This window comes from Silurus meridionalis, chromosome 11, assembly GCF_014805685.1.
Source record: "Silurus meridionalis isolate SWU-2019-XX chromosome 11, ASM1480568v1, whole genome shotgun sequence".
Classification (NCBI taxonomy): Eukaryota; Metazoa; Chordata; class Actinopteri; order Siluriformes; family Siluridae; genus Silurus; species Silurus meridionalis.
The window spans coordinates 9,078,107-9,105,645 of NC_060894.1; the positions used below are offsets into that span (position 1 = coordinate 9,078,107).

Genomic DNA, 27,539 nt, shown 5'->3' on the forward strand with positions numbered 1-27,539 from the left:
GCCCCTAACAGCAAACACAACACACAGACTTTAATATGCATGTGTAAGAATGGTGACTTATCGACTCTTAACTCTCATATACAATGATCACATAATGAACAGTGCACTAGTTTATGGTTTATAGCTACGTGAGAATTTATACATTTTATCATCTTGACACATATATAATTTTAAATGTAAATTTCTTTCTTTATATTTGTGCTTTTATTTGCCTCAGCCAACATCCTCTTCATTGCTTAGTGCTGAAGTCACCTGGTATGACTGTCTCCTCCTTTCCAGGCACAAACAGCCAGTTCTATCTTCTCATGCCAAGTTTGCAATAATTCTGACAAGCAAATACAAACTTAACCTTTCTTAAACCACAGCACTGCTGAATGCTTTATTCTGATTGGTCTGACAAAAGTCGGCTGCTTTGTCTTTCTAATACTTTTTGTTTTTAGAAACAGGGACAATAATTGATAAGCAGGTAAGAATCATATAATGTTTGAAATAAGTACAAATGAATACTTCCATTTTATGCTTCTTTGGTTAAAAAGAAAGAATACAGAGTAGGTACAGTATCCAGATTAAACTTGGATCCGGGATAAGTTTGAGATTTCTAAATGCGTTTTACTGGCTCAAGGTTGATAGCATAGTGTTGGTGTCCTGATATGTTTGCCCTCTGTCTGCTGGTCTAACTGGTCAAAACTAAATGTCAAAGAATTTCAGAATTTCAGTTGATGGTGATGGAACAGGCCTCAGACTCTACTGGCTGGCCAAAAAGAAGCTCATGGCATTGAATAGAGCCAGTGTGATCTTTGGGCTGAAGGAGCTGGAATGCTTTTCTGGAGAGACATGGTTATGTGATATGTTGGGTTTCTGTTGTTTGATCCTAACTCCAGTCGACATGCTTGGAGCTGAATCTTGCCTCTCTGTTATTCCATATTTGCCAACAGGCTAGCTTTCATGAAAAGACTTCTGTGTAAACTTGGGTCTGGCTACTGCATTGTCAGAGACATTTAAGTTTTACCTGGGAAAAGGTTGAACCAGACAGTTGAGACAATCTGTTTCGTACTTGGTAGTTAAACATTTGTGGATCTTTGCTGAAGAGCTTTCTTATATTATAGAGATTCTGGGCAGCTTTTTGGTTTCTGTGACCAGTCTTTAAAAAGATGTCTGTATTGGAGTTTTCAGAATGTCCAGACTTGCATACCTTTCCTGACATTTGAAAGTCCTCTCAGTCCTCTTTTTGAAAGCAGAACTTTGCATGCTGAACTTTGGCTGGTGGGGTCTTAAACAGGGCTTGAGGAGAAATCTCTGATCTCATTTCTGTTCGTAAGGAACTGTCTAAATATGTCTGATTGAATTGTTTGAAACCTTGTTTGGTATCATGAAAATCGGTATTGCTCTGTGTTCTAAAGGCACACAGGGATATTTCATGCATCATATCCAACTTGTCTGCTTGACATTTTCCATTTGTCTCAAGGCCATTCAAGTTTTGAACCTTTTGCTGGTTGTTAGAGTGGATTAACAGATGTAAGGAGTGTTTGGCATTTTTGACTGGATTTGTGAAGATGCACTAGAGTCTATAAATACACCCTCTTTGAATTATATGCTTTTGCATATCAGAAAGTAATGAAAAATCTGGTTGAATTAGATAAATACAACCTCAGATGAACAACACATGACTTATACACATTTAATAATGTTTACAAAAATCTAAACAAAATGGAGAACCAATGGGTGACTAAGTACATCTTATGAATAAGTAGCTTGTAGTGTATCTTCAGCAGCATTAACCTGAAGTAATAGTGTTCTTTAAAACTTCAGTCTTTCAATCATTCTGAAGGAATTTTGGCTCACTCTTGTTTGCAATGCTGCAAGTTGTCCAGGTCATATGTCAGCAACACAAAGACCAAATCATCACCCTTCCACAGTTGTTATAAGGTATTTGTGCTTTGTTTAGTTTCACCAAATGTGGCATTGTGAATTATGGCCATCTCCACTTGTCCATCCCCACTTCTCTCCAGAATTCTTGTGGTTTGTTCAGATGCAACTTTGCAAACCTAAGCTATGCTTTCATGTTCTTTTTATGGAGTAGAGCCTGTCTCTTGGCAACCCTAACAAGCAGACAATATTTCTTCAGTCTTTTTCTATTTGTACTGTCTTGACCTTTAACATGCAACATGCTAAGTGAGGCCCATAGAGCCCAAAATGTAACTCTTTCTTTTGTTTTGTTGCCATTTGTCTGAGCATTGCATAGTTTGACCTTGGTGTGAATTTGCTAGGACCTCAACTTCTAGAAAGATTGGCAACCGTCTTAAATGTTTTCCACGTGTCAATAATGTTCCTTACCATAGAATGGTGGACTTTAAATTGGCCTTATAACCCATGCTAGATTGATCGGCAACAATTGCTTTTCTAAGAGAAGTCTATCCTACTTGGCATTTTAGCTTTTATAGTTATAATTAATCAAGGACATATATTTAGCAGCACCTAGTTGCTAAATAGCCTCTTTTATCCTGTGGAAGCAGTAAAAATGTACATGTCTATTTTGATTCAGGGAAAAATTGTAGTTTGTTCTACACTGTATTAAATTTATATTTTGCCAAACTATGGCTGCCCCAGTTCCAGTGATTCATGGACACAGTTACATAATATTAAGTATTATTAAGTGCAGTGCAACCTTGGTACTCATGGGGGTTACATTGTAGGACCCCTCGTGAGTAACAAAAAATCGCAAGGTTTTGATTCTCTCCTTTTGGTCGTTCCTTTTTCAAGGGGAATGTACATTTACTGTACTGTAAACTCAACAAAAATTGTGAACTACTTGTCATTAATGTTTTATTTACTACTTTAAATGAATAATACAATAATAAAATAGTTTTTTAAACATTTGTATGTAACTTATTAGTACAAACTCTGTTTTGAAATGGTACTCCGAACTTTCAAGCCACTATCAGATTTTTCGCAAGTTACTCTTATTCTGGTTCCAAATGAAAAGTCGCAAACTATCGAGGTCATGGTCTCCTCTACTAGTTGAAATTATTCAGCCAGACTTATTTTTCTATATACTGTAGGTTGCACTAAGGACAAAGTGTACGAGTTCATGATTTCATTATTCATTTACCTTCCACACTTAATTCCCCCTGTTATATGATTAAATTAGACAATCTATTTATTGTAGGGTGGATTAATGCATTATGGGTTATGGCTCATGAGGTAATTTAAGATATCAATTCCTTAATTTTCCACCTAACTGGTATCAATAAGTCTGTGTATAGCCAATATAGTGCACTCTGCTCTGGAGCAAATTTTCCTTGTGATTCTTTTGCTGACAGAAGACAAAATGATAAAAAGCCTTTTATTGTCAAGCAGTTAAAACACTGACAATGGAGAAGCAATTGAATCAAGTAAGAATGACTTGTTTGACTAATATGGCACAATGACTTTTGTCTGAGATTTTCATAGACTGCTAGTAAAATTTAATATCCATATATATGCTGGTTGCATCTCTTGCTGTACATAAAGAAAAACAAAAACAAAGATAGAATACTGGTCTATGTTGCATACAGTTAAAGAATATAAGCACTATTATACATATGTCTTGTGGGCAAAAATCAAATAATACAAGGATCAAATTTGTAATCAGATATTAACCAGTACTTGGATTATATAATATCTGGGCATTTCTAAGGAAGTACTAGAACTGAAAATGCTAAAAACAGAGAAAATATTTTAGTAGGAACACAAAACACTATAATAAATGAAAAAAATATATACCACAGCCACAGTCAAGGTTTAAAAAAAAAAAAAGAAAAACGCATGTCAGTTTTCTGCTTTTTGAAGATGCTGGAATAAAATCTGTGGTACATGGTCTTCTGTTTCACAAACTGTAAATTCAGCTGAATTTGGGAAAAGTGCAAATCCAACATTGTACTTCCATCTATAAGAAGAGAGAAAAATGATATAAATCATAGCTTTTAGACACATTATAAATATGAAATATTTAAAATATGAAATATTTAAATGTCCATCGTGCTGACTGAAGAAACAAAATATTTATAATCCTCAGAGTATCCATGGTACATTCTTTGGTCAAGAATTTATTTCAGAAAATCAATTTTTGACAATAAATCGCAGTTATCTTTTTCACACCAAGGATAAATCTGTCCTTAGTGACAAACCCAGTGTAAAAATACAAAAAAGGGTCAATTGTATCTGCAAGAATTTGGCAAATGAGCTCACCAGATGGGGCATCAGACCCAAGAGTCCAAGGGTTGAGGAGTGTGTTCCACTAAGCCAACAGCTGGCCTACTGGTCCTGATGAAATGTCGCTTATCATTTACCCCCTGCAAAAAAGAGAAAACATTGTACCCATGGTAACACTGCTATTGCACTGCACTGCATTCATATACTACTATGAGAATTTTACATGAAAATACTTCTGTTGTCTTGGCCGATATTGTCACAGATATTGTCTTATTACCATGAAATTATTACAAAATTACCTGGTAGGTTTCCCGCTCTATCATATGGCATGGGCCATCTCCAACTCTGTCATTCTGATCAGTGCTGCAGTATCCATCTAAAAAAGACACAGACCCCCCCACACACACACACACAAACACACATGTGTAAATGTTATAGGTTTCTTTTATTTATAATGTTCCCAATGTTTAAATTTTTTTTCTCTGGATTTTTTCAGTGTTGGAAAAACATTAAAGATTTAACACGTCTGACATTTATGTTCTTAGTTCTGTCTTAATATTTAAAAAACCTGGAATTTTATACGGGTGTGTCGACTTTTTATATCCACTGTGTATATTAATTTATTAATACATAAACAAGAATGGTCTTAACAAAACAAGTATGACTGACTGAAATCACATATGCATGCACACACACACTTCTTGTAAGTAGGGTATCATGAGTGTGTATACTGGAATCAATCAGGACTAAAGCCCAAGGATAGCACTGACCTTGGTTTTTTTCCATTAAGGGCAATGTGATGTCATCATTGCCTAGCTTTGGGTTCTTCTGCTTTTTGGGTACTCCAGAAACTGCTGGCTGAATATACAAATCACATGCAACCTTACAATGCAAATTCATCAATAATTTCAATCGTCATTTATTTTACTTGATTTTCTATTGAAGGTTTTGTTTGCTCTTTTAAAGGCCTGTATATTGAAAGTGTGATACCTTAAAGTGAGATTTATTCCAGCCTCCCTTGGTCAGTGCATGCCTTAAATCTTTGTAGGCCCAAACAGTCTGGAGTACATGCGATGCCGCTTTGTTCTCTCTCACAGACTGGCTGTAGAATTGAAAATGCAAATCAATTACAGGATCGCATAAAATTAAAGATTTCTCTAGTGATGACATTTACCTGTACAGCAGATTCAAATGTATATCAGCACGAAATAAAACAGGAGAAAATAACAGGACAAAGTGGTCTGTTTTTCCTATTAAATGTTTCCTATTAACTCTTTCACCGAAACTTCCACAAATGGATCCTAACATCAACGAAATGTGCATTTATGTTAACTCTACCAAGAAAACACTGGAATGGAAATTGGCGGTCTGGGACATGGATAGCCAGGTACAAACCTTATTTGAAAGTTTGCTGGGCAAATGAAATAAGTTTTTGAATATCTCATGGGGGACAAGATGTTCCACACATTAGCTGCTCAAAGTGGTTGAAATGAAGTCACATTTGTCTTCCATGAAGGATCAACCAGGCCTTACAAGCTGATTTAGCATGCAAAGATGAAGTAGCTAACCTTTCTCAATATATTAATATCGTGGTAAGGTTGGTATGGTAGGGCACCATGACTCTCTACAAGCTTGGAAAGTGTAAAGGTCAATGCCCAAACCAAAATGCCCTAAGGATTATGTTGAATTTATCAAGGTGTTTAGCAATGCTAAAACAACACAACTTCCCTGTCACCGTCCATTGGATCGCGCCATTGAACTTCTGCCCAGTACTGCCCCTTTAAAAAATTTATTTAAGCTCATTATCACTTCCAGAGACCGGATCCATAGAAAATTATTTAGAGAAAGCTATAGCTTATGGTTTTCATCTGCCTGTCTATGTCCACTGCTGCAGCAGAGTTCCTTTTTGTTGAGAAAGGAATGGAGGCCTTGCCCTTGTATTGATTATCAAGACTTCAACTTAGTCACCATCAAATACAGATACCATTGCCATTAGTCCCAGTGGGCCTAGAACAGATGCACAAAGCTTTTTTTTTTTTTTACCAGAGTTAACCTCCGCAGCGCTTACGACCTTATCAAAATCAGAGATGGAGATAAATGGAAAACTGCTTTTCTTACTAGTAGGGGGCATTACAAATAACAATTCATGATGTTTGTTCTTTGCCAAAGCACCAGCAGTGTTTCAATCATAAAAAAATCTTCTGTGACATCCTCAACAAATGTGTTATCACCTACTTTAACAATTTTCTCATCTATTCGCAAAACCAGGCTTAAGTTATTCTACAAGATAAGACTAAACTCCCTCAGCTATGCGAGAACCAACTGTTTGCCAATGCAAAAATGTGTGAGATCCACACCACCAGTACCACTTTCTTTATTAACATCATTTGTCACCAATGTGTAGAAATGGATTCATCAACAATCAAGGTAGTTATCGAGTGGGCATGTCCCAGTACCATTAAGAAATTACAAAGGTTCCTGGGTTTAACTTCTCCATGTAGTTCATTAGAAATTACAGCAGCACTGCAGCTCCAATGACTTTTTTTCTTAAAGTAAAAATTTAACTAGATTTTAATGGACAGACCAAGCACAAATGGCCTTTGAAACACTCCCATCCTTATAGCCCCCATCCTTAAACATTCTGGCCCTAATCTTCCATTCATCATTGAAGCAGATGCCTCTGTTATGAGATAGGAGCAGTCTTATCACAAAGGCATGGCACACAAGGCAAGATGTATCCATGTGATACAGTCAAACAGGAGTTCCTTCCTATCAAGGCAGTGTTCATGGAAAATAGAGTTAATCAAGAATGGCTGAACCATAGGCAAGACGGTTACTATTCTTCACAAGATTCCAGTTCACAGTCACATAATGTTCGGTAGGAAGTCATAAAGGAGATACAATGTAAACAACAGTCAGACCCCACACCGCCCACTTGCCTTCATAAAAAAAATATTGCATGACCCAAAAACTCAGGATAATTGCAATGCATCACTCAATGGATGCATACTTTTCTTAGTAGTGGACACCCAGGTATTACATGCACCATAACTTCAATCTATAATTCACTCTGGTGGCCCACTCTAGTCAAGGACATTGCTAATTTTGTCAGGTCCTGAACTCTTCTTGAGAATCTCCATAAATCACTACTGATTTTTATTATAGACTGATTATCCAAGTCCTGCCCTTTGGTCCCCCTCAAAGGACTAACCACAGCCAAGGAAACTGTGATTGCTCTGTTCAATTCCATTTTCCGAATGCAGGGAATACTTGAGGACATCGGACCGAGGGCCCCAGTTCACGCCACGGGTATAGCAGGCATTCAGTAAACAACTTGGCATCAATGTCAGTGTAATCTCTGGTTATCATTCACAAGCAAATGGGCAAATGGAAAGGCCCAACCAAGAGATTTTATATCATTAACAAACTTATTTTAACCAGGAAAAAATGTGCCATGCCTACTTTTGATAGGCCATATGCCCAGAACTCGCTCCCTCACTCCTCTACTGGGCTTACACCTTTCCAATGTGTTCTGGGCTACCAACCACTCCTGTTCTCTTGGTAAGGTAAATGCTCATCAGTGCCAATGGTCGAGGATTAAATGAGGAGGAGCCAAGGATTTTGAGACAGCACTCATGTAGGACTCCAAGGAGCCATCTGGAAGCAGCACATACAAGCTGATCATGGGAGGCATCCCATCCTAACTACCAACCAGGTGAAAGAGTCTGGTTGTCTATGAGTTACCAGTGATTATGGTTTTCATACAGAAAGTTTAGGCCCTCGTACATAGGTCCATTCCATATTTTAAATGAAATGAATCCTGTCAACTACAAGCAAAATAAATAATTGGGCACTTCTACAGAAAATTATTTGCCATTTTCTTATTTTACAAGAAGAATGACATGCATTTTTCTGTGTTTTTTCCTTTTTTACTTATATGGTTACATTGAATAAATATGGAATGTCTGTGAGACAAGTTAGTTATATTAAATCAGTTATAGACACCCGTTCCATCACTACCTGTTTTCTCTCTCTTAAAAGAAATAAAAGCAGCTTGTCATACTACAGAGGAACCAGCAACACCTCACATGGCACATGGCACATAGCAAATGTCTGTTTCTGTCTTTTTTTTTGTATCCCTAAGCCAAAGAGAGTGTTCCTGGATCTACAAGAACAATGGAAATTTGACCAAAAATGATTCTGGAAATCTTGCTTTTGCTGATTAACCACATTGCACATTACTTACCTCGTCTTATTTATGGCCACCAGCTTTTGGATCCCCTGACCCTGAATAAGGAAGCGAGTATTCTCCAGGTTGTCAGTAATGATCTCGTGGATGGTATTGAGGATTGCCACCACTGTGTCCTCTTCCAGGTTTTTGGCAGGACGTTGCTGGCCACTGGGCAAATTGCTGACAAGGTCCCTCATGGCATAGCTCCCTAACAAAAATGAAAAAAATGTCAAATATTAAAAAGTATCAATCATACTATACAAGAGTGATGCTGGCAAATATGTTTACAGAAGTTCTAAATTAATTTGCAATGATTTAAAAGAATACAATGATCTCTTTTCTTCTTGTCAAAAGAGACAGTGGGTAGTCATGTGCATCACTTGGAGCTAACTTTGCATTTCACTATACAGTGGAACCTCGGGTTACGAACGCCCCGGCATACGTATAATTCAGGTTACGAATCGCAGTTCATCAAAATTTTTGCCCCTGGTTACGAACAATATATCGGGATACGAACGTCACGCACCAAAAAATCGCAGGCAAGTTGGTTGTTTTTGCTCTATCCACGAAGCTCAGTTAGCGTCCTGTGTCCCTAGCGAGAGCATCGTGTTACTTATCCGCTTGAACTTTTCCCAGCGGCAGCGTAACAACTCGTTAGTTGATGCTCGTGGAATGATGAGATGGACAACATTAGCCGATGCATAACCACTTTACTTGTTTTTATGAAGATAGATTAGCAGGGTTACAGTCTTTTCCGAAGTACAATTCCCATAATGAATTTCACTCTGGACTTCAATACCAACTGATATTAGCCTTAAAGAAACAGCTCTCATTTTCCCTCTAATGCAACAATTGTCTCAGCGTTCATGTTAATAACACTGTCTTTAATATTCTATAATATAATATATAATAATATATAAATAATATAATATAATAAGATTCTCCTTCCAAACAATAACTCTCCTCCTCCCCTTCTACGAACGCCGCCTCCTGCAGCGAGTCTTCTCAAAGGAAAGTACCCGTAAAGATCTTTTCCTCTTTTGTATGTTTTTATGTGGTATGATTTTAATATAACATGTTAAAAGTAAATAATATTAGTGAATATTGGCTTTATTTTTATTTAAGTAATATTTTTGGTTGTCCAGAACGAATTACCGAAGTTTCTGTTCATTATTATGGGGAAATTTGTATCGGGATACGAACTTTTCTTTTACGAATAAAGTACCGGAACGAATTAAATTCGTAACCCGAGGTTCCACTGTACATTTTTCAGAGCAACTATTGTGCCATAAGGGGGGTCTTGAGAGCGTATGCAAATTACAGATAGGAGATAAAAAGAAAGGTAACTGAAATGGTATCTTACCAATGAGATCTTTATTTTTGTTTTCAATGGCCAGGTTACGAAGGGCAATAGCAATTGCCCTCACTACTTTATCTGCATCTGAATGGAGTAGCTCAACCAGAATAGGCAGCCCTTTCTCTTTACGTACAGTTGCTCGGATGTAGTTGGACCACTGAGAAAACCAGATGGGCAGAATAATGAGTCATTAAAACATGCAAAAAAAGCGAAAGTTAAATTTAGAATTGTGGGTTGTAGAAGATAATTTCATTCTGTTATAACAAAGTTTGTTATTCAGTCACAGATTTATATTCCTCATCGCATTCTTTATTTTTTAAGCATACTACTCACTGCCCATAGTCCTGCTGACAGATTTTGGAGGGCCCCTGCGGCTGCCTCCAGAGTGTTCTGGTTGTGGCTCAGCTTGAGGAGTGACAAATAAAGCCTCACAACCTCCGGCTGGTAGAGCAGCTCCAGACCTGCACAGACATACACTCAGACACTACATCAAACAGCATAGAATGTTGGTGTGAGTGATTCATAATCCAACAAGTGAACGTCTGTATGAGATGGATGTGAGAGACACTGAACATGTGCAGTGAAAACAGTTTACCATGATGATAAGGAATATTTTTATGGGATTATGACAATATGAACAAACTTAATAATAGTGTTAAACTATACTATTTAAGTTCCATCTTTGCTGCCCCTGTCTCATGTCTTCCTGCGTTCTATCTATAAACTGTAAGATGCCCCAGACAACATAAGAAAAAAAATCCGAGAGGCAGAGTGGCAAGAGACAACCCAAGGCATGTTCCCACAACTACAGATGAATACAGAGTTGAAACTCCTAAGAACTCTTTTTTTTTTTTTTTACAAGCCCTCAAGGGTTTTTAATGATTCAGCCAGCACAGCAATAAGCCTCGTTTCTGATCCTCTGAACCAAATCTACTCATCTCCAGTGAAGCTTTCTAAAGAACATGCAAGTGTAAGTCAGGGGACCAGAGCCTCTACTGGTAATGATAAAGATACAATTGTCAACATCCAAACCACATCACAAACCACCTCATGGTCCCATTGAAACAATAAAGCATATTACATAAATATAATTAGTTATACTTTGCTGTATTTATGCTCTCAAGTTCCTCAGAGCAACCAACATTATTTTTTTATTTTTTTCTCAACAACCACTCTGACATTATCTTGAATTCATGACAAATCTTAGACTAAGACATTTTAATAGCTGAGGCGATCATGCAAAGATGGGAGAGAAATGAAATAAAGGATTGTCAGTTCACTGACAGGATGGGAAACACGTACTCAGATAACGATTCGCTGAAATCTGTAAAAGGGCCTTTAGAGATTGCCTGATACCATTTTCGCTGGAATAGTATATGAAAGGATTTAGATAACAGTGTGTTCAGATATTCAAGGGCACCGGAGATATAGTCACTCTTACACACGCTGACCCAGTTCCATAAAATTATAGGATCGACTCCTTAAATACAAAGCAATCCTTTCTCCAGCTATGTAAAGAAAAGCGCTTATCTCATCCATCTCTCATGTTTCTAGACAGATGCAAGATCCAGCTTTAAGTGCGTGTTGACACAAAACACAAGCGTAACAAGTGTATCAGTGCATCACTGCGTTGCTATTTTTCCCGTCTTAAAATACCTTTTTTCCGCATACTTGACACAGCAGCTAAAAACACTTAATTACCCTCCTACACACAACGAAAGCTGTCTTGGCTCGGTCTTCATCTCCACTTGGTGTGGAACACTCGCCTCAGCTTATCTGTGCTTCCCTGGTTCACCTCCCTCAAGGCCTCCCTCAGATGTTTTGTCGTCTTCCTGTGACCCGCCTGCTCTCCTCAGCAAAGCTGCTCCCACACTTTCTCCATCTGCCAACTTAACACACATTTGACTTCAGGCTGAATGCAGGCTAGCAAGCTACATATGCTGCCTACATCTCCATGAATTTGGTCCTGAATTTAACACACTGCTTAACCTTTCGGGTCTGTCGGTTGGCAGTCTGCATGCATTATATTAAAAACTGATGCCTGTTCCTAAAATATTTTGAAATTTTATAGTCCACAAAATGGAAGGATGACTTAAATCTTCTTGTGGTGAAAGGATCCAGTATATGGAATATGGATATGGATAGTGAAACTAAGGTAAATGTGCACCTTTAGTCGGGAGTGTGCGCTTGGGTATGTCCAGAGTGTTGTTTGATTTGTCGCTTGTTCCATGTTTCCGGCCTGAAAAGGTAAACCACTATAAGCATTGCAAAGGGGGCATTTTCAAAAAATCTCAAGCATCAAGCATTTCACATTGTCCAAAGCTTGAGTATATGTGTGGGAGGCACTGTGGGCGTTAAGAGTAGGAGGGCTGTAAAAAAAAAAAATCAAGTGTATGTGACATGACTGGAAAAAAATCATCAAGGTTTTGCAGCACTGTCTACTGAACATTCAAAGCTAAGCAGGAACAGAAGCACACTCACACTGATTGAACCACTCCTCTGCAGATGAAGACAGTCGGACCAACAGTGTAAAAGCAAACACATAAAAAAAAGAAGACAAGACACATTCACAATGGCAAAATATATGTCAAAGTGTGACATTACAACAGGTTGGATTGCCCAGATCCTGTTTTATTATATCATTACAAAACACAATTCATTAAAAAAAGCCATATGCTAGAAAGCAGACAGATCCATTATCATGATAGTTTCAGCCATATTCAAGTGTAATTATATGCTCTCCTTAAACAAACACATACAAAATTGAAATGAAAACTGAAAACAAAATTGTTGGAATTGATATTTGAAAACATTTACAATTTTTTCATGAAAATACCTAACCTTTGGTTGTCCTCCCACCAAAACAATCAGGCACATCCTTTTTCTTCTGGTGATTCCTTGGCTTTGTAGTCAGAATAGTTGGGGTGCTGTAAAATTTCTCTGCCCCCGGTACCTCTTTGTGCACGTGGTAGGATAGGTTACGAAGAATGCAGACGCAGTTCTCAACAGACTGCGAAAGCACAACAGACTAAGTTAGCATGATTGTAAAAACACTAAGGATATACACTGACTGGCCACTTTATTAGGTACACCTTACTAGTACCGGGCTGGACCCCCTTTTGCCTTCAGAACTCCCTTAATCCTTCGTGGCATAGATTCAACAAGGTACTGGAAACATTCCTCAGAGATTTTGGTCCATATTGACATGATAGCATCACGCAGTTGCTGCAGATTTGTCGGCTGCACATCCATGATGCGAATCTCCTGTTCCACCACATCCCAAAGGTGCTCTATTGGATTGAGAACTGGTGAATGTGGAGGCCATTTGAGTACAGTGAACTCATTGTCATGTCAAGAAACCAGCCTGAGATGATTCGCGCTTTATGACATGGCGCAGTATCCTGCTGCAAGTAGCCATCAGAAGATGGGTACACTGTGGTCATAAAGGGATGGACATGGTCAGCAACAATACTCAGGTAGGCTGTGGCGTTGACACGATGCTCAAATGGTATTAATGGGCCCAAAGTGTGCCAAGATAATATCCCCCACACCATTACACCACCACCACCAGCCTGAACCGTTGATACAAGGCAGGATGGAGCCATGCTTTCATGTTGTTGACGCCAAATTCTGACCCTACCATCCGAATGTCGCAGCAGAAATCGAGACTCATCAGACCAGGCAATGTTTTTCCAATCTTCTATTGTCCAATTTTGGTGAGCCTGTGCGAATTGTAGCCTCAGTTTCCTGTTCTTAGCTGTCAGGAGTGGCACCCGGTGTGGTCTTCTGCTGCTGTAGCCCATCCACCTCAAGGTTTGACGTGTTGTTCAGAGATGCTCTTCTGCATACCTCGGTTGAAACGAGTGGTCATTTGAGTTACTGTTGCCTTTCTATCAGCTCGAACCAGTCTGGCCATTCTCCTCTGACCTCTGGCATCACCAAGACATTTGCGCCCACAGAACTGCCACTCACTGGATATTTTCTCTTTTTCGGACCATTCTCTGTAAACCCTAGAGATGGTTGTGCGTGAAAATCCCAGTAGATCAGCAGTTTCTGAAAAACTTAGACCAGCCCGTCTGGCACGAACAACCATGCCACGTTCAAAGTCACTTAACTAACTTTCTTTCCCATTCTAACGCTCGGTTTGAACTGCAGCAGATCGTCTTGACCATGTCTACATGCCCAAATGCATTGAGTTGCTGCCATGTGATTGGCTGATTAGAAATTTGCGTTAACGAGCAGTTGGACAGGTGTACCTAATAAAGTGGTCGGTGAGTGTAGATAGATGTTCAGACAAACAGATAGATAGATGAAACTCTCTTTCTGTTTTTTTTAGTTTTTTTTTTTTATCTCATTCTGTATTGCAGAAAATCCTCATAGGAGTACAGACTTTATATTGCAGGCAAAAGAAACTAATTCAGACACAATTTCCAAGTCCATATGGATAGATTTCAGTATAGATTTTCTTCATGTCTTTATGGATTGTTTTTGTTTTCAATCTATTGTCCTTTTATTGGGCATCTTGGGCACTGTTCTTTTTCATTTTACCTTGTTATTCATATCCCTCCTTGCCACAGCAGAGTAAAGGGCATGAAGCAGAGCATCAACCAGTCCATCACACTCGCGCATCTGCTGACGAGCCTCAGCCCCATCTGAACTCACATTCCTGCAGGGTAAAGTAATCTAGTAATCAGATCATAATTAACAATTAAATATTTTTTGCATGTGATTAAATGAAATTGTAACCCCACTTTTGGAACTAATAATATAGGAAATCAGGACTGAACTGGTAATTTACCTTAAGCATCCAGATGTATTTTTAAAAACTGTGGTCCATTCTGGTGCTCCTGGTCTAGATGGGTCATTGGGATCCCCTCTTAAACCAGAGTGTGGTATGATAATCTCATCAGTCAGAGTCTGAAGCCCATGATTGATGATGACCATCTTTAGGGGTTCATGAGATGAGAGGTTCCAGAGTGTTCCTGGGAGAATAAATGTATGTGTTCTACTTTGTACTACTCATTGTATGTACATCTACATTATTGACAGCACCATCAGATCCTCAAATCATACCAAAATCCAATTGATACTGAATGATGGCTCTATTCCAAATATTACCAACCTGTAACTAACTCTCGAACCTCCATGTCATTTGTCTTTCTCAGCAGCCTCAGTAGTGTAGGAATGCCATCACTGTTCTTGATGGCCACCTTGTTGAAGGGATCCTTTCCAAAGGATATATTCCTTAGGGCTCCGCAGGCCTTGCGGTACACCTCAGGTTTGGGGTGGTCGAGCAGCCCCACCAATATGGGGATACCATGGAGTTGCCTCACATCCTGCTTTACCTTGTCATTCTCGTAACAGAGATGCTGTAGATAGGCAGCAGCATTGGACTTAACAGGGTCCATGGGGTGGCTAAGCATGGCAATAACCTCCCGCAAGTTGGGATCTCTCCATCGAGGGTCCTTACGAATGGTGTCCAGGCTGACCATGCTGGCCCGTTTATGAGGAATCAGGGTCTGCATCCTGTACAGATCCTGCAAGAATGGATGTGGTAATGGACCGAGATGATCGTCAACCGCAAGATCCAACGTAGGTCTCAGAGGGAGGGTTCCACCCATGATAGGATGACTGATTGCAGGGATTCCTGACCTCATGTCAGAACCATCCTGATCCCCTTTGGCAGCACCATTGCACACTGGTCCTCCAATTCGACCAAAGCTGTCCCTGTGAAGTGGGAGGGTATAACAGTTCTCTAAGTAGTTCCTAGCTGGCAGGTTTGTGTAAGAAGGGGGGTACGGGAAACCATGAGGAATGGTGTCATGATTGCTAAGGTCTACCCTTGGACTTTGAAGAGTGCTATGCCTGAGAGGCTGGTCTTTGGTGCTTTCTGCTGGACTGTCAGACGATGTGTTGATGTCAGGGCTGGGGGTTATTATATCAGCCTGAGATGAACTACATACATCTTCTTTCTCCACTGAGGGATCAGAAACAAGAATGCCCTCTGAATTACGAGAGCCCTCACACACTGTCTGAAATGTCTCTGTTGGATCAGTTATAATTTCCTGAGGAGGAAAAGAGTGAAAAAGTTCATCTCTCAATATTTCGGATTCATCAACCCTTTGAATTACTTTTAAACCTATCTATTACATACAACCCCAATTCCAAAAACGTTGGGATGCTGTGTAAAATGTAAGTGAAACAGAATGAAACAATTTTCAAATATAATAAAGCCATATTTTATTCACAATAGCACATAGAAACCATATCAAATGTTTACAATGAGAAAATGTACCATGTTAAGGGAAAAACAAAGTATTATAATTCGATGGCCGGAACATGTCTCAAAAAAGTTGAGTCAAGGTGCTTTTTACCACTGTGCAGCATCCCCTCTTCTTTTAACAATAGTCTGTATACATCTGGGAACTGAGAAGACCAGCTGCTTTAAGCCAGTTACATTTGTGAGAGGAATGTTTTCCTATTTATGATACAGGATTTTATCTGCTCAACAGTCCTGTCTCTTTTTTTTTGTTGTTGTTTTATTTACATTTTCACAGCATCACACTTTTTGGACTAGTGGTTGTGATTTACTTTTATAACAATTTATAACAAACAAAGCCAAGGTTCCTAAATGTAACAACAATAAAACAATTCTAAAAAGGTTTCTACCTGTTATACTGTTAATTCTATAACGTTATTCTACTGTGTTGGCAACAAGGGCTGAATTTATATTTAGCAGAGTACTTGACATGCACAACTTACACAGAAACAATTTTTCACTCAACTGAAAATTAGTTTAATGTGGACTTTGAAATGAGATTCAGAGGAGCTCCTATTGAGCTTGAAAAATTGCCAGCAGCAAAGCGGTTTGATGCAATGAACTGGATCCTATATATCCAGTAAGCAATTAGTTCAAATCCGTCGAGTGTTATGTCCATATCTTGCCAATCTACCACAATATCCTGAGAAAGCGTGCAATGTGAATGAAAAAAAACCTGACATGATTGCACATACTAGCACACAGTATGAAATGTATATCTGTGACCTAGAATCAATACCAATTTTGTTACAAATGTACTGACACTTGCTGAATATCAAAATGACAGAAGCCAACATCAGCACTGCATGTAGGTAAGCTGTACAGAGTTTTTAATGAATGGGAGTCTATGTAGCTGGGTTTTGTAGGTTGGATGCCTCACCTCCAGCTGTTTTGGCACAACTTCCTCGTGAGAGCTGGAGGCACTGAGGGGGTTCAACTCAGTGTCAGGGCTGGATGACTTCTCTGTCCCAATCCCGGAGCTTTCATCATTCTGCAGCAGCATCCCAATACAATCACAACATTGGTGAATGTAATGCTGTGTATTTTGTGTACTATGATATGTATTATATAGTCAAAGCTGTATACCACTAGCTGTATACCAAGAATAATACACACTCACTATCCACTTTAATGGGAACAATGGTAAACACGCTCAGTCATGAGTACCAAACGGCAGCATAATGGTGCAATGCATAAAATTAGTGCGAAAGCTTTAGGTAATGTTTACATTAAACATCTGAATGAAAAAACTGTGATTTTAGGTCAGAAGAGAATGGCCAGACTGGTTATAGCTGACAGAATGGCTACAGCCACAGTGAGCAGAACAGCACCTCAGAATGCATATTACATTAAGCCTTTATGTGAGTAAGCTTCAACTGACCATTTTCAGTGAGTAACACACAATAGCTTCAAATTGCTCTTCTTGTATTCTGATTAAACTTTATAGACTTCTGTGTGTGAGCTCAGCAGTTTCTGAAATACTCAAACAAGCCTGTGACCATGATTGTAAGCATTGCACTGTTTGGATAATTTAATGAATGAACTGTGTTTATGTTCCTAAGACAGTGACTGTTGAGTGTAGATAACAGTAGATACAACCCCAGTTCTAACACAATGTGAAATGTAAATAAGAACATAATTCAATGATTTGCAAATCTCATAAACCCACATTTTATTCACAACAGAACATAAAAAACATCAAATATTTAAACTGAGAAAACGTACATTTTTATGAAAAATATGTTACATTTAAATTTGATGTTTTTTTAATCTAAAAAATGGGGAAAGGAGATTGTTCAACACTGTATAGCATCTCTCTTCTTCTAACAACAGTCCATATACATCTGGGAACTGGCCAGTTGCTGGAGTTTTAGCAGAAAAGTGTTGTCTTATTCATGTCTGATATAGGATTCTTGATGTTCAACAGACCCAAGACTTCTCTTCTCTGTATTTTTTTGTGGGCATGTTGCTCTAAAACCTATTAACACCTTTTGCTCATAAGCACTAAGATATCCCTATACCATCAGAGCTGCAGGCTTTGAACTTAGTGCTGATAAATAATTATTATTTTCATTCATTTGAACACAGAAAATTTTCAACGTTGCCTCGGTCCATTTTAAATGAGCTTTGGCTCAGAGAAGACGTTAGAGTCAAATTCACATATGGCTTCTTCTTTGTTCGATAAAGCTTTTACCTGCATTTCTGGATGGCATGAGCTGTGTTAACAGAAAGTGATTTCTGGAAGTGATTCTGAGCCCTTGCAGTGATTTCCATTAAGGAATTATGCTTGTTTTTATTGCAGTACTGCCTGCTATTCACCCTTTTCCTTTGCACGCAAGATTTCTCCAGAGTCTCTGAAACTTTTGATGACATTATGTACTGTAGATGATGAGATATCCACAGTCTTTATAATTTAATGTTAAGAAATTGTCCTACAATTTTTAGACAGTTTTTCACAGTTTGGTCAACCTTTGCCCATCTTATCTGAGAGACTCTGCCTCTCTAAGATACACTTTTTACACCCAGTCATGTTACTGACCTGTTGCCAATTAACCTAATTAGTTGCAAAATGTTACTCCAGCTGTTTCTTTTTAATAACACTTACTTTTCCAGCCATTTTTTGCCCCTGTCCCAACCTTTTTTCCACATTCATAATCACCTTATTTTTCTATTCAAATGATAACATTCCTCAGTTTAAACAAAGGATATGTACTCTATATTCTGTTGTAAATAAAATATGGGATTATAAAATTCGTTCGTTCGTTCGATCAATCGATAGATAGATAGATAGATCGATCGATCGATCGATAGATAGATAGATAGATAGATAGATAGATAGATGTGTTCGTTTTCAAATACACAGTGCATTTTATTTGTGCACTTTGAATGTGTTTAATATCCTGATGTTCATATTCTGAAATATCGCTTAATATTTTTTTTAAGATTAAGTGATTAACCTAACAGAATATCACCACAGGGCAACATTCATAGTGCTTCCCCCAATCTCCATTCACACAGCTCTTCCATTAAGCAACTAAGCCACGTGACCTACGTTAGTCTCCGTGTTCTGTGAGCTTCCGTTGGTGAACGTGGCCGTGCTCAGGTCAGAGGACGGTGTGTCCGGGACGTCTTCTGCAGAGGGCACCTCTTCACTCAGCTCTTTGTTCTGCTTCTTTGAAGGCAAAGCTACAGGATTCTCTGGGCTCTGTTCCTTTGGCCCAAAGACAACGAGGTGAAAAAAAATCAGTTAAAGGGGTGTTGATAATAACAAACTCTGACCAGTGGAGCAGAAGCTGACTTGAGTAAAACGCTGACTTCAGCAGGCCTAAAAGTGAATCTGCACATACAGATTATTCTTTAAAGAGGATAGTTTTGTGAAATTTGTGAAATGACTCCTAACTCACTGTATAATAACTAACAAGTTCTTTTAAAAATAATAAATAGGAATAAGCACAGAATCCTCACAGTTTACTTAGGACTGATAAATAATGCATGAGATCCTTTCAGCCAGAACTTTCTAGACATTGCAAAGTTAAAAATAGTTTGTTTGTGTGTAAAGCCAGTCTTTTTAAAAAAGTCCACAAATAAAAGAGAAAAAGAGTTGATACATAAACGACCCAATTTATAAGTACAGTCTTATGTAAAGGTACTTAATTCTGTTTCTCCCGTGACCTGCCTAAATTTATTCGCTTTTTTTTTTTATTACTTCTGAATGCACAAGCAGATTCAGCAGATTCTTAAAGCTTTTCATCTATTAAGACTCAGCTATTATAGGTTAATTTCCTGTAACTATTACAGACACACAGGTGTCTGCTGCTTCCCACATTTATATGTTTACTGTTAGTAAACACCACTGTATCAATATGGTCTGTAATAATATGTATCTGCCTGCACTGGAGCCATTTGAATTTCTAGAAATGCAAAAAAAATTCTCTCTCTCTTACAGTTTCTCGGTCTTTGTGCTTGTAGCGCTCAACGCACATACACTCTCACAGAACAACCTAAGCGATGTTCGCCTACACGCTCACTAATGGTAGAAAGAACAAAGCAGTCGAAAGTAGGGTTACATTTTAGATGAGTTCAGGATAACACTGTACTTGCTACAAATGCAATAAAAACCCCTTGCTGCTAATGTTGCCATTACTAGAGGTAAAACTGGAGATGTTGCAGAACACTTAGTATATGTGTCATAACAACCAGAACCACAGATACAGAGTTTGTTAGGGGGGTACTGACATTATGCAAATTTGCTACTAAATAAAAGCTAGGAAATAATTTCTAATAAAAAATTATATACTCAGAGTACTTTATGGTGAAATGTTTAAACCAATTAGAATATCTAGAATATTGTAAAGAGTTGCTGGTTTTAAACACGACCCGTTACACAGCTTAGATGACAATGAACTGAAACTGAGAGGTGAAGTAAATAACATCCTGGCATGTTATCTTGTTTTAATGGCACCTATCAGAGGGTGGGATATACTAGGCAGCAAGTCAGTTCTTGAAGTTAATGTGTTGGGAAAATTAAATGGCTAGACTGGAATTGTTAACACTAAACCATCTCTCTCGATGCATACCCATGCCTTTGATACATACAGCATGAATATAAAAGAAGATTTTGCCTAGGAGAAGTTTAGTATAAACACTGTTGCAGCCAGAACCATTGGGTGTCAAAACAGCCACTGATTTTTTACTTCATTCAGTATTAAAATACAAACAATAAATAAAATAATCAAGCGTAGTTGATTACGTTCCTAATTTATTTGTTTTGTTTTCTTGCGCACTAATGGGAAAATAAATAATTCGGGTACCTCTACACTACCAAACTGATAAACCGTATCGATAGGAGAAGTAGTATTGATAATATCCAATCGATTTCCATTCCTTATGCTAGACTGCAGTCATGCCTCTCACACCTATTAGAGTCATTATTCTACTGTTGAGCTGTTTTGTAGCATCAAGTACTATATTCGAATCATAAAGCAATCTCTTTTAAATTACAGTGCATGATGAGACTGTAAAGGGAGTCAGCCATGCATTTATAAAAAGGACGGCTGGACTATCAGAGCGACAGTGAGGCAACAATCGGCTGATTGCTCTGGAAACAAGCATCGGTCTGTCAATAGCACACTAAGTATGCCAATGATATCCTCTTTCTCTCTGAACAGTCAAAGCTCTGAACCAAAACTGTCGCTGTCATGTTAATGCAAAACAACTGATGGAACAGCAATGATGTTATTCCATGAAAAAAATTACACACCTTCAACAGTTGCCACTGACTAATCTTTATACACATAAATTACTGTACCTCTCTTGTGCAATTTGCCCAATGCATTCTGATGCCCTACTTTAGCACAAAGATTTCTATGATTGGGGGTCACCTGCTACTGCTGTAGATAGACCCAAATGGGTACTTTTAAAAATTAAACACACTTTCCAGAAACAGTTTGCATGCACCACCTGACAATCTGATCAGGATACTTAAGAGCTTCTGCTGCAATAATAAAGTTTTTCCTTGCCACTGGCTTTTAATATCAAAAACTTCATCTGGATTTGTCAAGTTGCTTTGTCGTGATGTCTCCTGTTAAATGTGCTATGCAGTGCACATCTATAAAAGTCTATTGCTGAATTCTGTTTTAAATATTATTTTATCATCATTTTGCACACTTAGGATGAAGACTCTATGGTCAATGTGAAGTAAATGTATTTTTACTATATAAAACCCACAGAGCTAACTTTTAATACTTTTTTTATGTCATTGTATCATTGCACAACATTTATTGGCTGTATATTATTACATGGCTGTTGATTTAAATTACCTTTTATTTCCTCACATTACTAATATCTAAACTAACTTCATTTATAATGATGTTTCGAGTTATCAACATATAAGATTGTGCCATTGTTCTTGACTGACAATTGTTACAAATACAGAAGATGAAGAAGACTTTTAATTTCTTTAATAACAACAAGAAATTTTCGTCAGTGATCGCAAACTTAGAACATCTGTCCCATGAATCCAAATGCAAATATGCAACCTGGCTAAAGGGAGGAAAACACAGTGTGAAAGCTTGTCACATGCGGGCCCTCTACAGTCAGCATGCTTTCATGCCCATGGGATTCTGTATGATCCTGCAGTCCCACTTGCCAAATGAATTGTCAATCCTCCTCTGCATAGGGTTGGAAAACTCCAAAATGTGACACGTTTACGACGCCACTTGTCACCCCCTGCAATCTTGTGACACCCTGTAATAGTGCTTGTACAATGGTCTTGAGTAAATGCACTACTAACTCTATCATCCACTCATCCTTTTCTCTCCTTTCACCAGGCCACAGTGTTCAATCAAACAGTCAAACAGTCTTATCAGTTAAACTGCACAGACCGAAGGAAAACAATGCTTGGCTTCCCTAACAAGCATGACCCGCTCAAGGGCACATCAGAAGCACGCTGGACATAACGTCTTGTCAGGAACCTAAGTCTGACTAGATGAATCGTCTGCTGATGACAAAGCCAAGATAAAACTGACATGCACTGTTCGGATGACCTCAAGTCTTGGCCAGGGCTGCTCTAGTCCCAGGCTGATGAATGAGACAGAAGCTTGGGGCTTTTCTGAGAATATTCTCCATCCCTAACGTCGTTTCACATTCTACCTATAAGCATGAATGGGCACAAGTTTTTTTTGCATGCTGTTAGTAGCTCATGAAAAACATGCACGCGCGCGCGCGCGCTCGCGCGCACACACACACACACACACACCTATGCCTCTGCAGCAGGACCCATCATCTCAACAGAATCCCCCCTCCCCGACCAACACGCTCCCTCAGAGCTGAGCAGAGCACCGCCTCAGCATAAAGCCAAAAGCATCTCCTGCACGCACACACACACACACACACACACACACGCCCTGCAGCCTGAAGACAGTGCTAAAATCCGCATATTCACATCGGCATCAGCTTAAGAGACTCTTGCGCGAGCGTGTGCGTTTCCCCACAGTGTTTTTCGCTCTCGTGCAAAATAAAGCGTCTCTGCGGGTGTTTATACAGCGCGTGCTCCCCGACCAACTAGAACACCGTGCAAATCGCTGCATGTCGTGTGCGCGCGAGTGTGTGTGTGCGTGTGCGCGCGTCATAGAAAAATCCAGAGAGCGATGATGCGCGCGCTGGCTCGTTTTCTTTTTTCTTTTTTCCCCAAAAAAACCTGGAAAAGCATCAGATGAGATGAGTAAAAGGTCGAAGAAAACCCGTGGTAGGAAAAATGCATTTGGGAAAAAACCTCACCTCTTTCACCTCCGCCGGCATAATGATTGGCAAGTGGCGTCGGCTGCTGCGATATAATGTTTTTCTCTTTCCCTCTCTTTTCTTTCTTATCTGTCTTTCCTTCACCTCTTACTCCGTTCTGTTCTTTCCGGACAGAGTTTGTAAGCGATAATGTCTTAGGAGTGCGCAGCCATCCTATCTGCGGCTCGTGCGCGCGTGCGTGCGTCCACACGCGCTCGGACGCGCTCATACGTTACAGTCCTCGAATCGGTTCATTTTGAACTACTCTTTTGACTCTTTTGTGGTCGCTTTGCATTTGTATTGTTTAATTTATGCTAGTTGTTTTTTTGCATTGTGTTGTTGTGTATGATGTGTAAAACGTCGATGATCAAAAACAACAAAACATAAACAATATGAAGTTGGAGGGTGAGGTGACAGTCAGGGATGTGGTTAAATGGGTAGTACAGAGTTGCACCTGCTTTATTACAATTTTTTAACCGATAATTTTCTGCACCAGGTCATGAATTTGTAACAGATAATTTTCTGGTCCAGATAATAATTTTGTAATTCACACAGACTTCGGCATAAAGATAAAACTGTGTTATTGTAGGCAGCATGGTGATGCATCAGGTAGCAATGTGCAGAGGAAAATATTTACAATTTTTATATTTAATACTGAATTTTTATATATTATTTTTTCTAAGTAATCTCTAGACTTTTATATAGTTGAATGTAAAAGACCTCATGCAATACAAAAAAAAAAAAAAAAAACTCACTGGGATTTTGCTCCCATATTTTTACCACCCCATGTCTAGAGCCATAACCATTTTTTGTTGAAAAAAAATCTCTTTCACAGTGCAAAATAAGTTATGAAAGTTTGTTAAGGGGAATAAGTTCAACAAACATCTCCCGGAACTCGACTCATGTGAAGTGATTTTGTTCAAAAGAATCGACTCACCAAAGTGAGTCGTACAGAACATCATTAGTGTAAAAAGGAAGGCAGCATCCAAACCAGCTAATCAGAAAGGAGGCGTTTCTATGCATGTGGACTCAACCCTCTTTCTCTAGGGAAGGTGGGAAGTAATGAGGGACATGGAGAGGGAAATGAGTGTAAGTGGGTGTGTGTGTGAGTAAATGAGTGAGTGAGTGAGTGAACGAGTGAAAGAGGGAGAGAGGAAGATAAAGAAAGGGAGCTCAGCTCAAGCTTAGCCTTAGACCAAACAAACATGTAAAGTGAAGATGAAAGCAAGGCAGTCAAATCCACCGTCACACTCCAGCTAAGCCTCCCCAATCCATCACAGAGAAATACTGTCCCTTAATTAAAAGCAATAGACAACCCATGGCCCAAAAATGTATTATGCAGTTCAGCTGGGATGCCAAGACGTTCTCCTCTGCTAAATATATTGGGTCTTTTAGGATAAGTGGAACCTCTTCGATTGAGTTATCGTCGAAATAAATACACTAGAGACAACACTATTTATCTATCTATCTCTATATATCTATCTCTATATCTCTCTCTCTCTCTCTCTCTCTCTCTCTCTCTCTCTCTCTATATATATATATATATATATATATATATATATATATATATATATATATATATATAGTGGCACAGATTATCACAGGGCTAACAACCCTGCTTAAAAAATATATTTGTGTAACAGATTTGTCAATAAAGTAGAGAAAGGGAAAAATTGATTGTGATTAAATATTTCAATATTTTAATTATGACAATAAAAGAAAATATATAATTTCTTTACAAAATGTACCTGTTTTGCAATTCATCATGAAAATATATAATTTTTTTTACCATTTCTCCTTACCATAATTATTTATGCCATAATTAATGGAATAATTCTACCATTCATGGCATTTGGCAGCTTCTGTAATACTGGGACATACTAGTATCTTATTTATACAACTGACCAGTTAAGGGGATAAGGGCCTTGCTTAAGGACCCAGCGGTGACAGCGTGGTGGTGCTTGGTGACTTCCCATCAGAAGTCCAACATCTTAACCCCCTAAGATATAACTTCCCTACCCATACTGCAAAGTATGAACAAGCCAAGTGATTACCTAGTCAAGTGAGCACGCTGGAACTTCACATAATAGTCAAAAATAAAATGAACTGCATCCTACATAAAGAACTTAACCTTTTAGGGGTCTTTGTAACTAGACATACAATTATTGGGGTAATTATACTTAATATAACTTCATTGTCCCCTCTTTGATCCTGAACCTTGATCCTGAAGATTATTGCATGTTCAGAGTTCTTCCATATCCTTCTTGTGTCGGCATGGATTTCCTCCATGTTCTCACGTTTCACCAAAACTCTCAAAAAATGCCAGTGTGTGTATTGGGGACTACAAATTACTTCTATGGGAATGAATATGTGTGTGGTGCAATGTAATGGAGCCCCATCTTATTCAAGATTTATCTTTGGTGCTCCTGGGATATGTTCCAGATCGACTTCAACCTTATCTAGGAAAAAGCAGCTAGTTAAGATAAAAAAATTAATAAACTTGTAACTATGAGTGCATCTATTAGTCATTTCCCACAGTTTCTTACATCATACTCCATGTTCATGCCATCCACATTCATGCCATCCTCATTTGATTATGAATTAAATTGTTGCCTGCAAATAAATAATGTGGCACTACTGAGTTTATTCATTCATTTACCTTGAATGAAAAGATTTTCTGGACAGGAGCACGGTGCATCTGCAGCTGATCGTAGAAACATTTTGTAGAAGGTGTGAATACACCCTGGATAAGACATTAATGAATGACAGGGTACCATGCACACACAAATGAGTATTGGGGGAGAAATGGAGAACACCACTGAGTTCATCTTTGTGTAATGAATGGCTGTTGCACACATTACAAAGGGGGTCCCTTTAGAGTTTAAAGATGGGTATAGCCATTGTAATGTGTCATTTATTCTTGATCACTTTCATGTAGCTCACAGTGATAAAAAATAATTATACAGGCTGTCAAAACAAAAAAAGAAACCTAACTAAAAACAGTGTGACTGTGAGTAACATATCTGCAAGTTAGACAAGTAGCACCACAGCAAAAAAAAGAACTCCTTGACAGAAATAAATGAGCGCGAGTGTTCAAGTGCTCTTGGGAAAACTGAATCTTTCTGGTTGTTTGTTGGTCTTATGTGACTCTAAAGACAGAGCAAACAGAACAAACAGAGCAATACATTCTGCTCTCACAGAACTATGAGTGGAAAAAAGTGACTCCATGTTAGGTGGCTGAACTATACGTTCAGTGCTTCTGAATACAGAAAACAGTGGCACACTTGAGCAACAGCCATAACTATCAAATACTTAGCTCTATGCTTAGATTGGATTCCACCTCATTTGTGAGTTGTTTGTATAAACAGAAAAACTAAATGATTACTCTACAGGCAAGCATCAAAGACTGATCTGAGCAGCTACAGGGTGCCAACGGAGGGAGATAAAGAGGGAAGACATGTGTGCTCATTTAGGTTGATTGAAGACCAAATGCTGCTGCTTTTTATTCATGCAAAAGTGTAGGCTGCTAAAGCAGCCAGCAGAGATTTGCAGTTGTCGAGCTGTTAGATCATGAGAGCTTAGATGAGGTTTTGGGATGCTCTGACAGGTATGGTTTGATGTTCCTGATGTTATGCAATTGAAATCACCACTATGGAGTTTAAAAAGATTTGTTTGATATCATTCATCTCCCCCCCCAAAGTTTCCTGGTGGACCTTTATGTTAACAATCTGGCTTGATTGGAACATTGTGCTGGCATATTTAGATCTATGGTCCCAATGCTGGTTCTTGGACAAGCCTAAATAATGGTTTTCACATACTTCCAATACCCCAGCCATGACTATTTTACTCATCCTGCTCTGTTCCCAAGAGAAGAATTACCACCAACTGAATAATTCAGCCTGTAATTTAATTCTCTTCAAATGGTTATTAATCCTCCTCAAATGGCACATTCACAAATTTGAAGTAAGCCACTTATCAAAATAATAATTAAGATTATACACTGCCAATGTCTCGTTCCCGTTCTCCGCCTGTCTCCTTTCAACCTAAAATGTCTTATTTTGTAATATCCACATCCCTAAAATAGATATTAATATTATGTTCAAATTACCAAGCAGGGGAACAGAACTACAGGGGGTAAGGTTAAAAAAACAAAATCATTTGAC

The 27,539-nt window shown here is 38.6% G+C and overlaps 1 protein-coding gene across 3 annotated transcripts; it reads right to left on the reverse strand.

The window, feature by feature from the left end:
- Positions 1–3,329: 3,329 nt before the first annotated feature.
- On the reverse strand, positions 3,330–23,601 carry arvcfa (ARVCF delta catenin family member a). 3 transcript variants are annotated; one of them, XM_046861837.1, is made up of 17 exons: positions 23,377–23,600; positions 19,151–19,309; positions 16,979–17,089; positions 14,902–15,844; positions 14,578–14,761; positions 14,328–14,445; positions 12,621–12,789; positions 12,261–12,278; positions 11,947–12,018; positions 10,113–10,240; positions 9,786–9,936; positions 8,438–8,630; positions 5,182–5,293; positions 4,962–5,049; positions 4,491–4,567; positions 4,228–4,331; positions 3,330–3,925 (listed from the first exon to the last, which is right to left on the reverse strand). In XM_046861837.1, the coding sequence occupies exons 1-16, from the start codon at positions 23,395–23,397 to the stop codon at positions 4,239–4,241; spliced, it is 2,637 nt and encodes an 878-aa protein (XP_046717793.1). In that variant the 5' UTR covers positions 23,398–23,600; the 3' UTR covers positions 3,330–3,925; positions 4,228–4,238. The 3 variants fall into 3 exon arrangements, with proteins under 3 accessions (XP_046717793.1, XP_046717795.1, XP_046717794.1); XM_046861839.1 differs by lacking the exon at positions 11,947–12,018 and having other exon boundaries at positions 23,377–23,601; XM_046861838.1 differs by lacking the exon at positions 12,261–12,278.
- Positions 23,602–27,539: the final 3,938 nt, after the last annotated feature.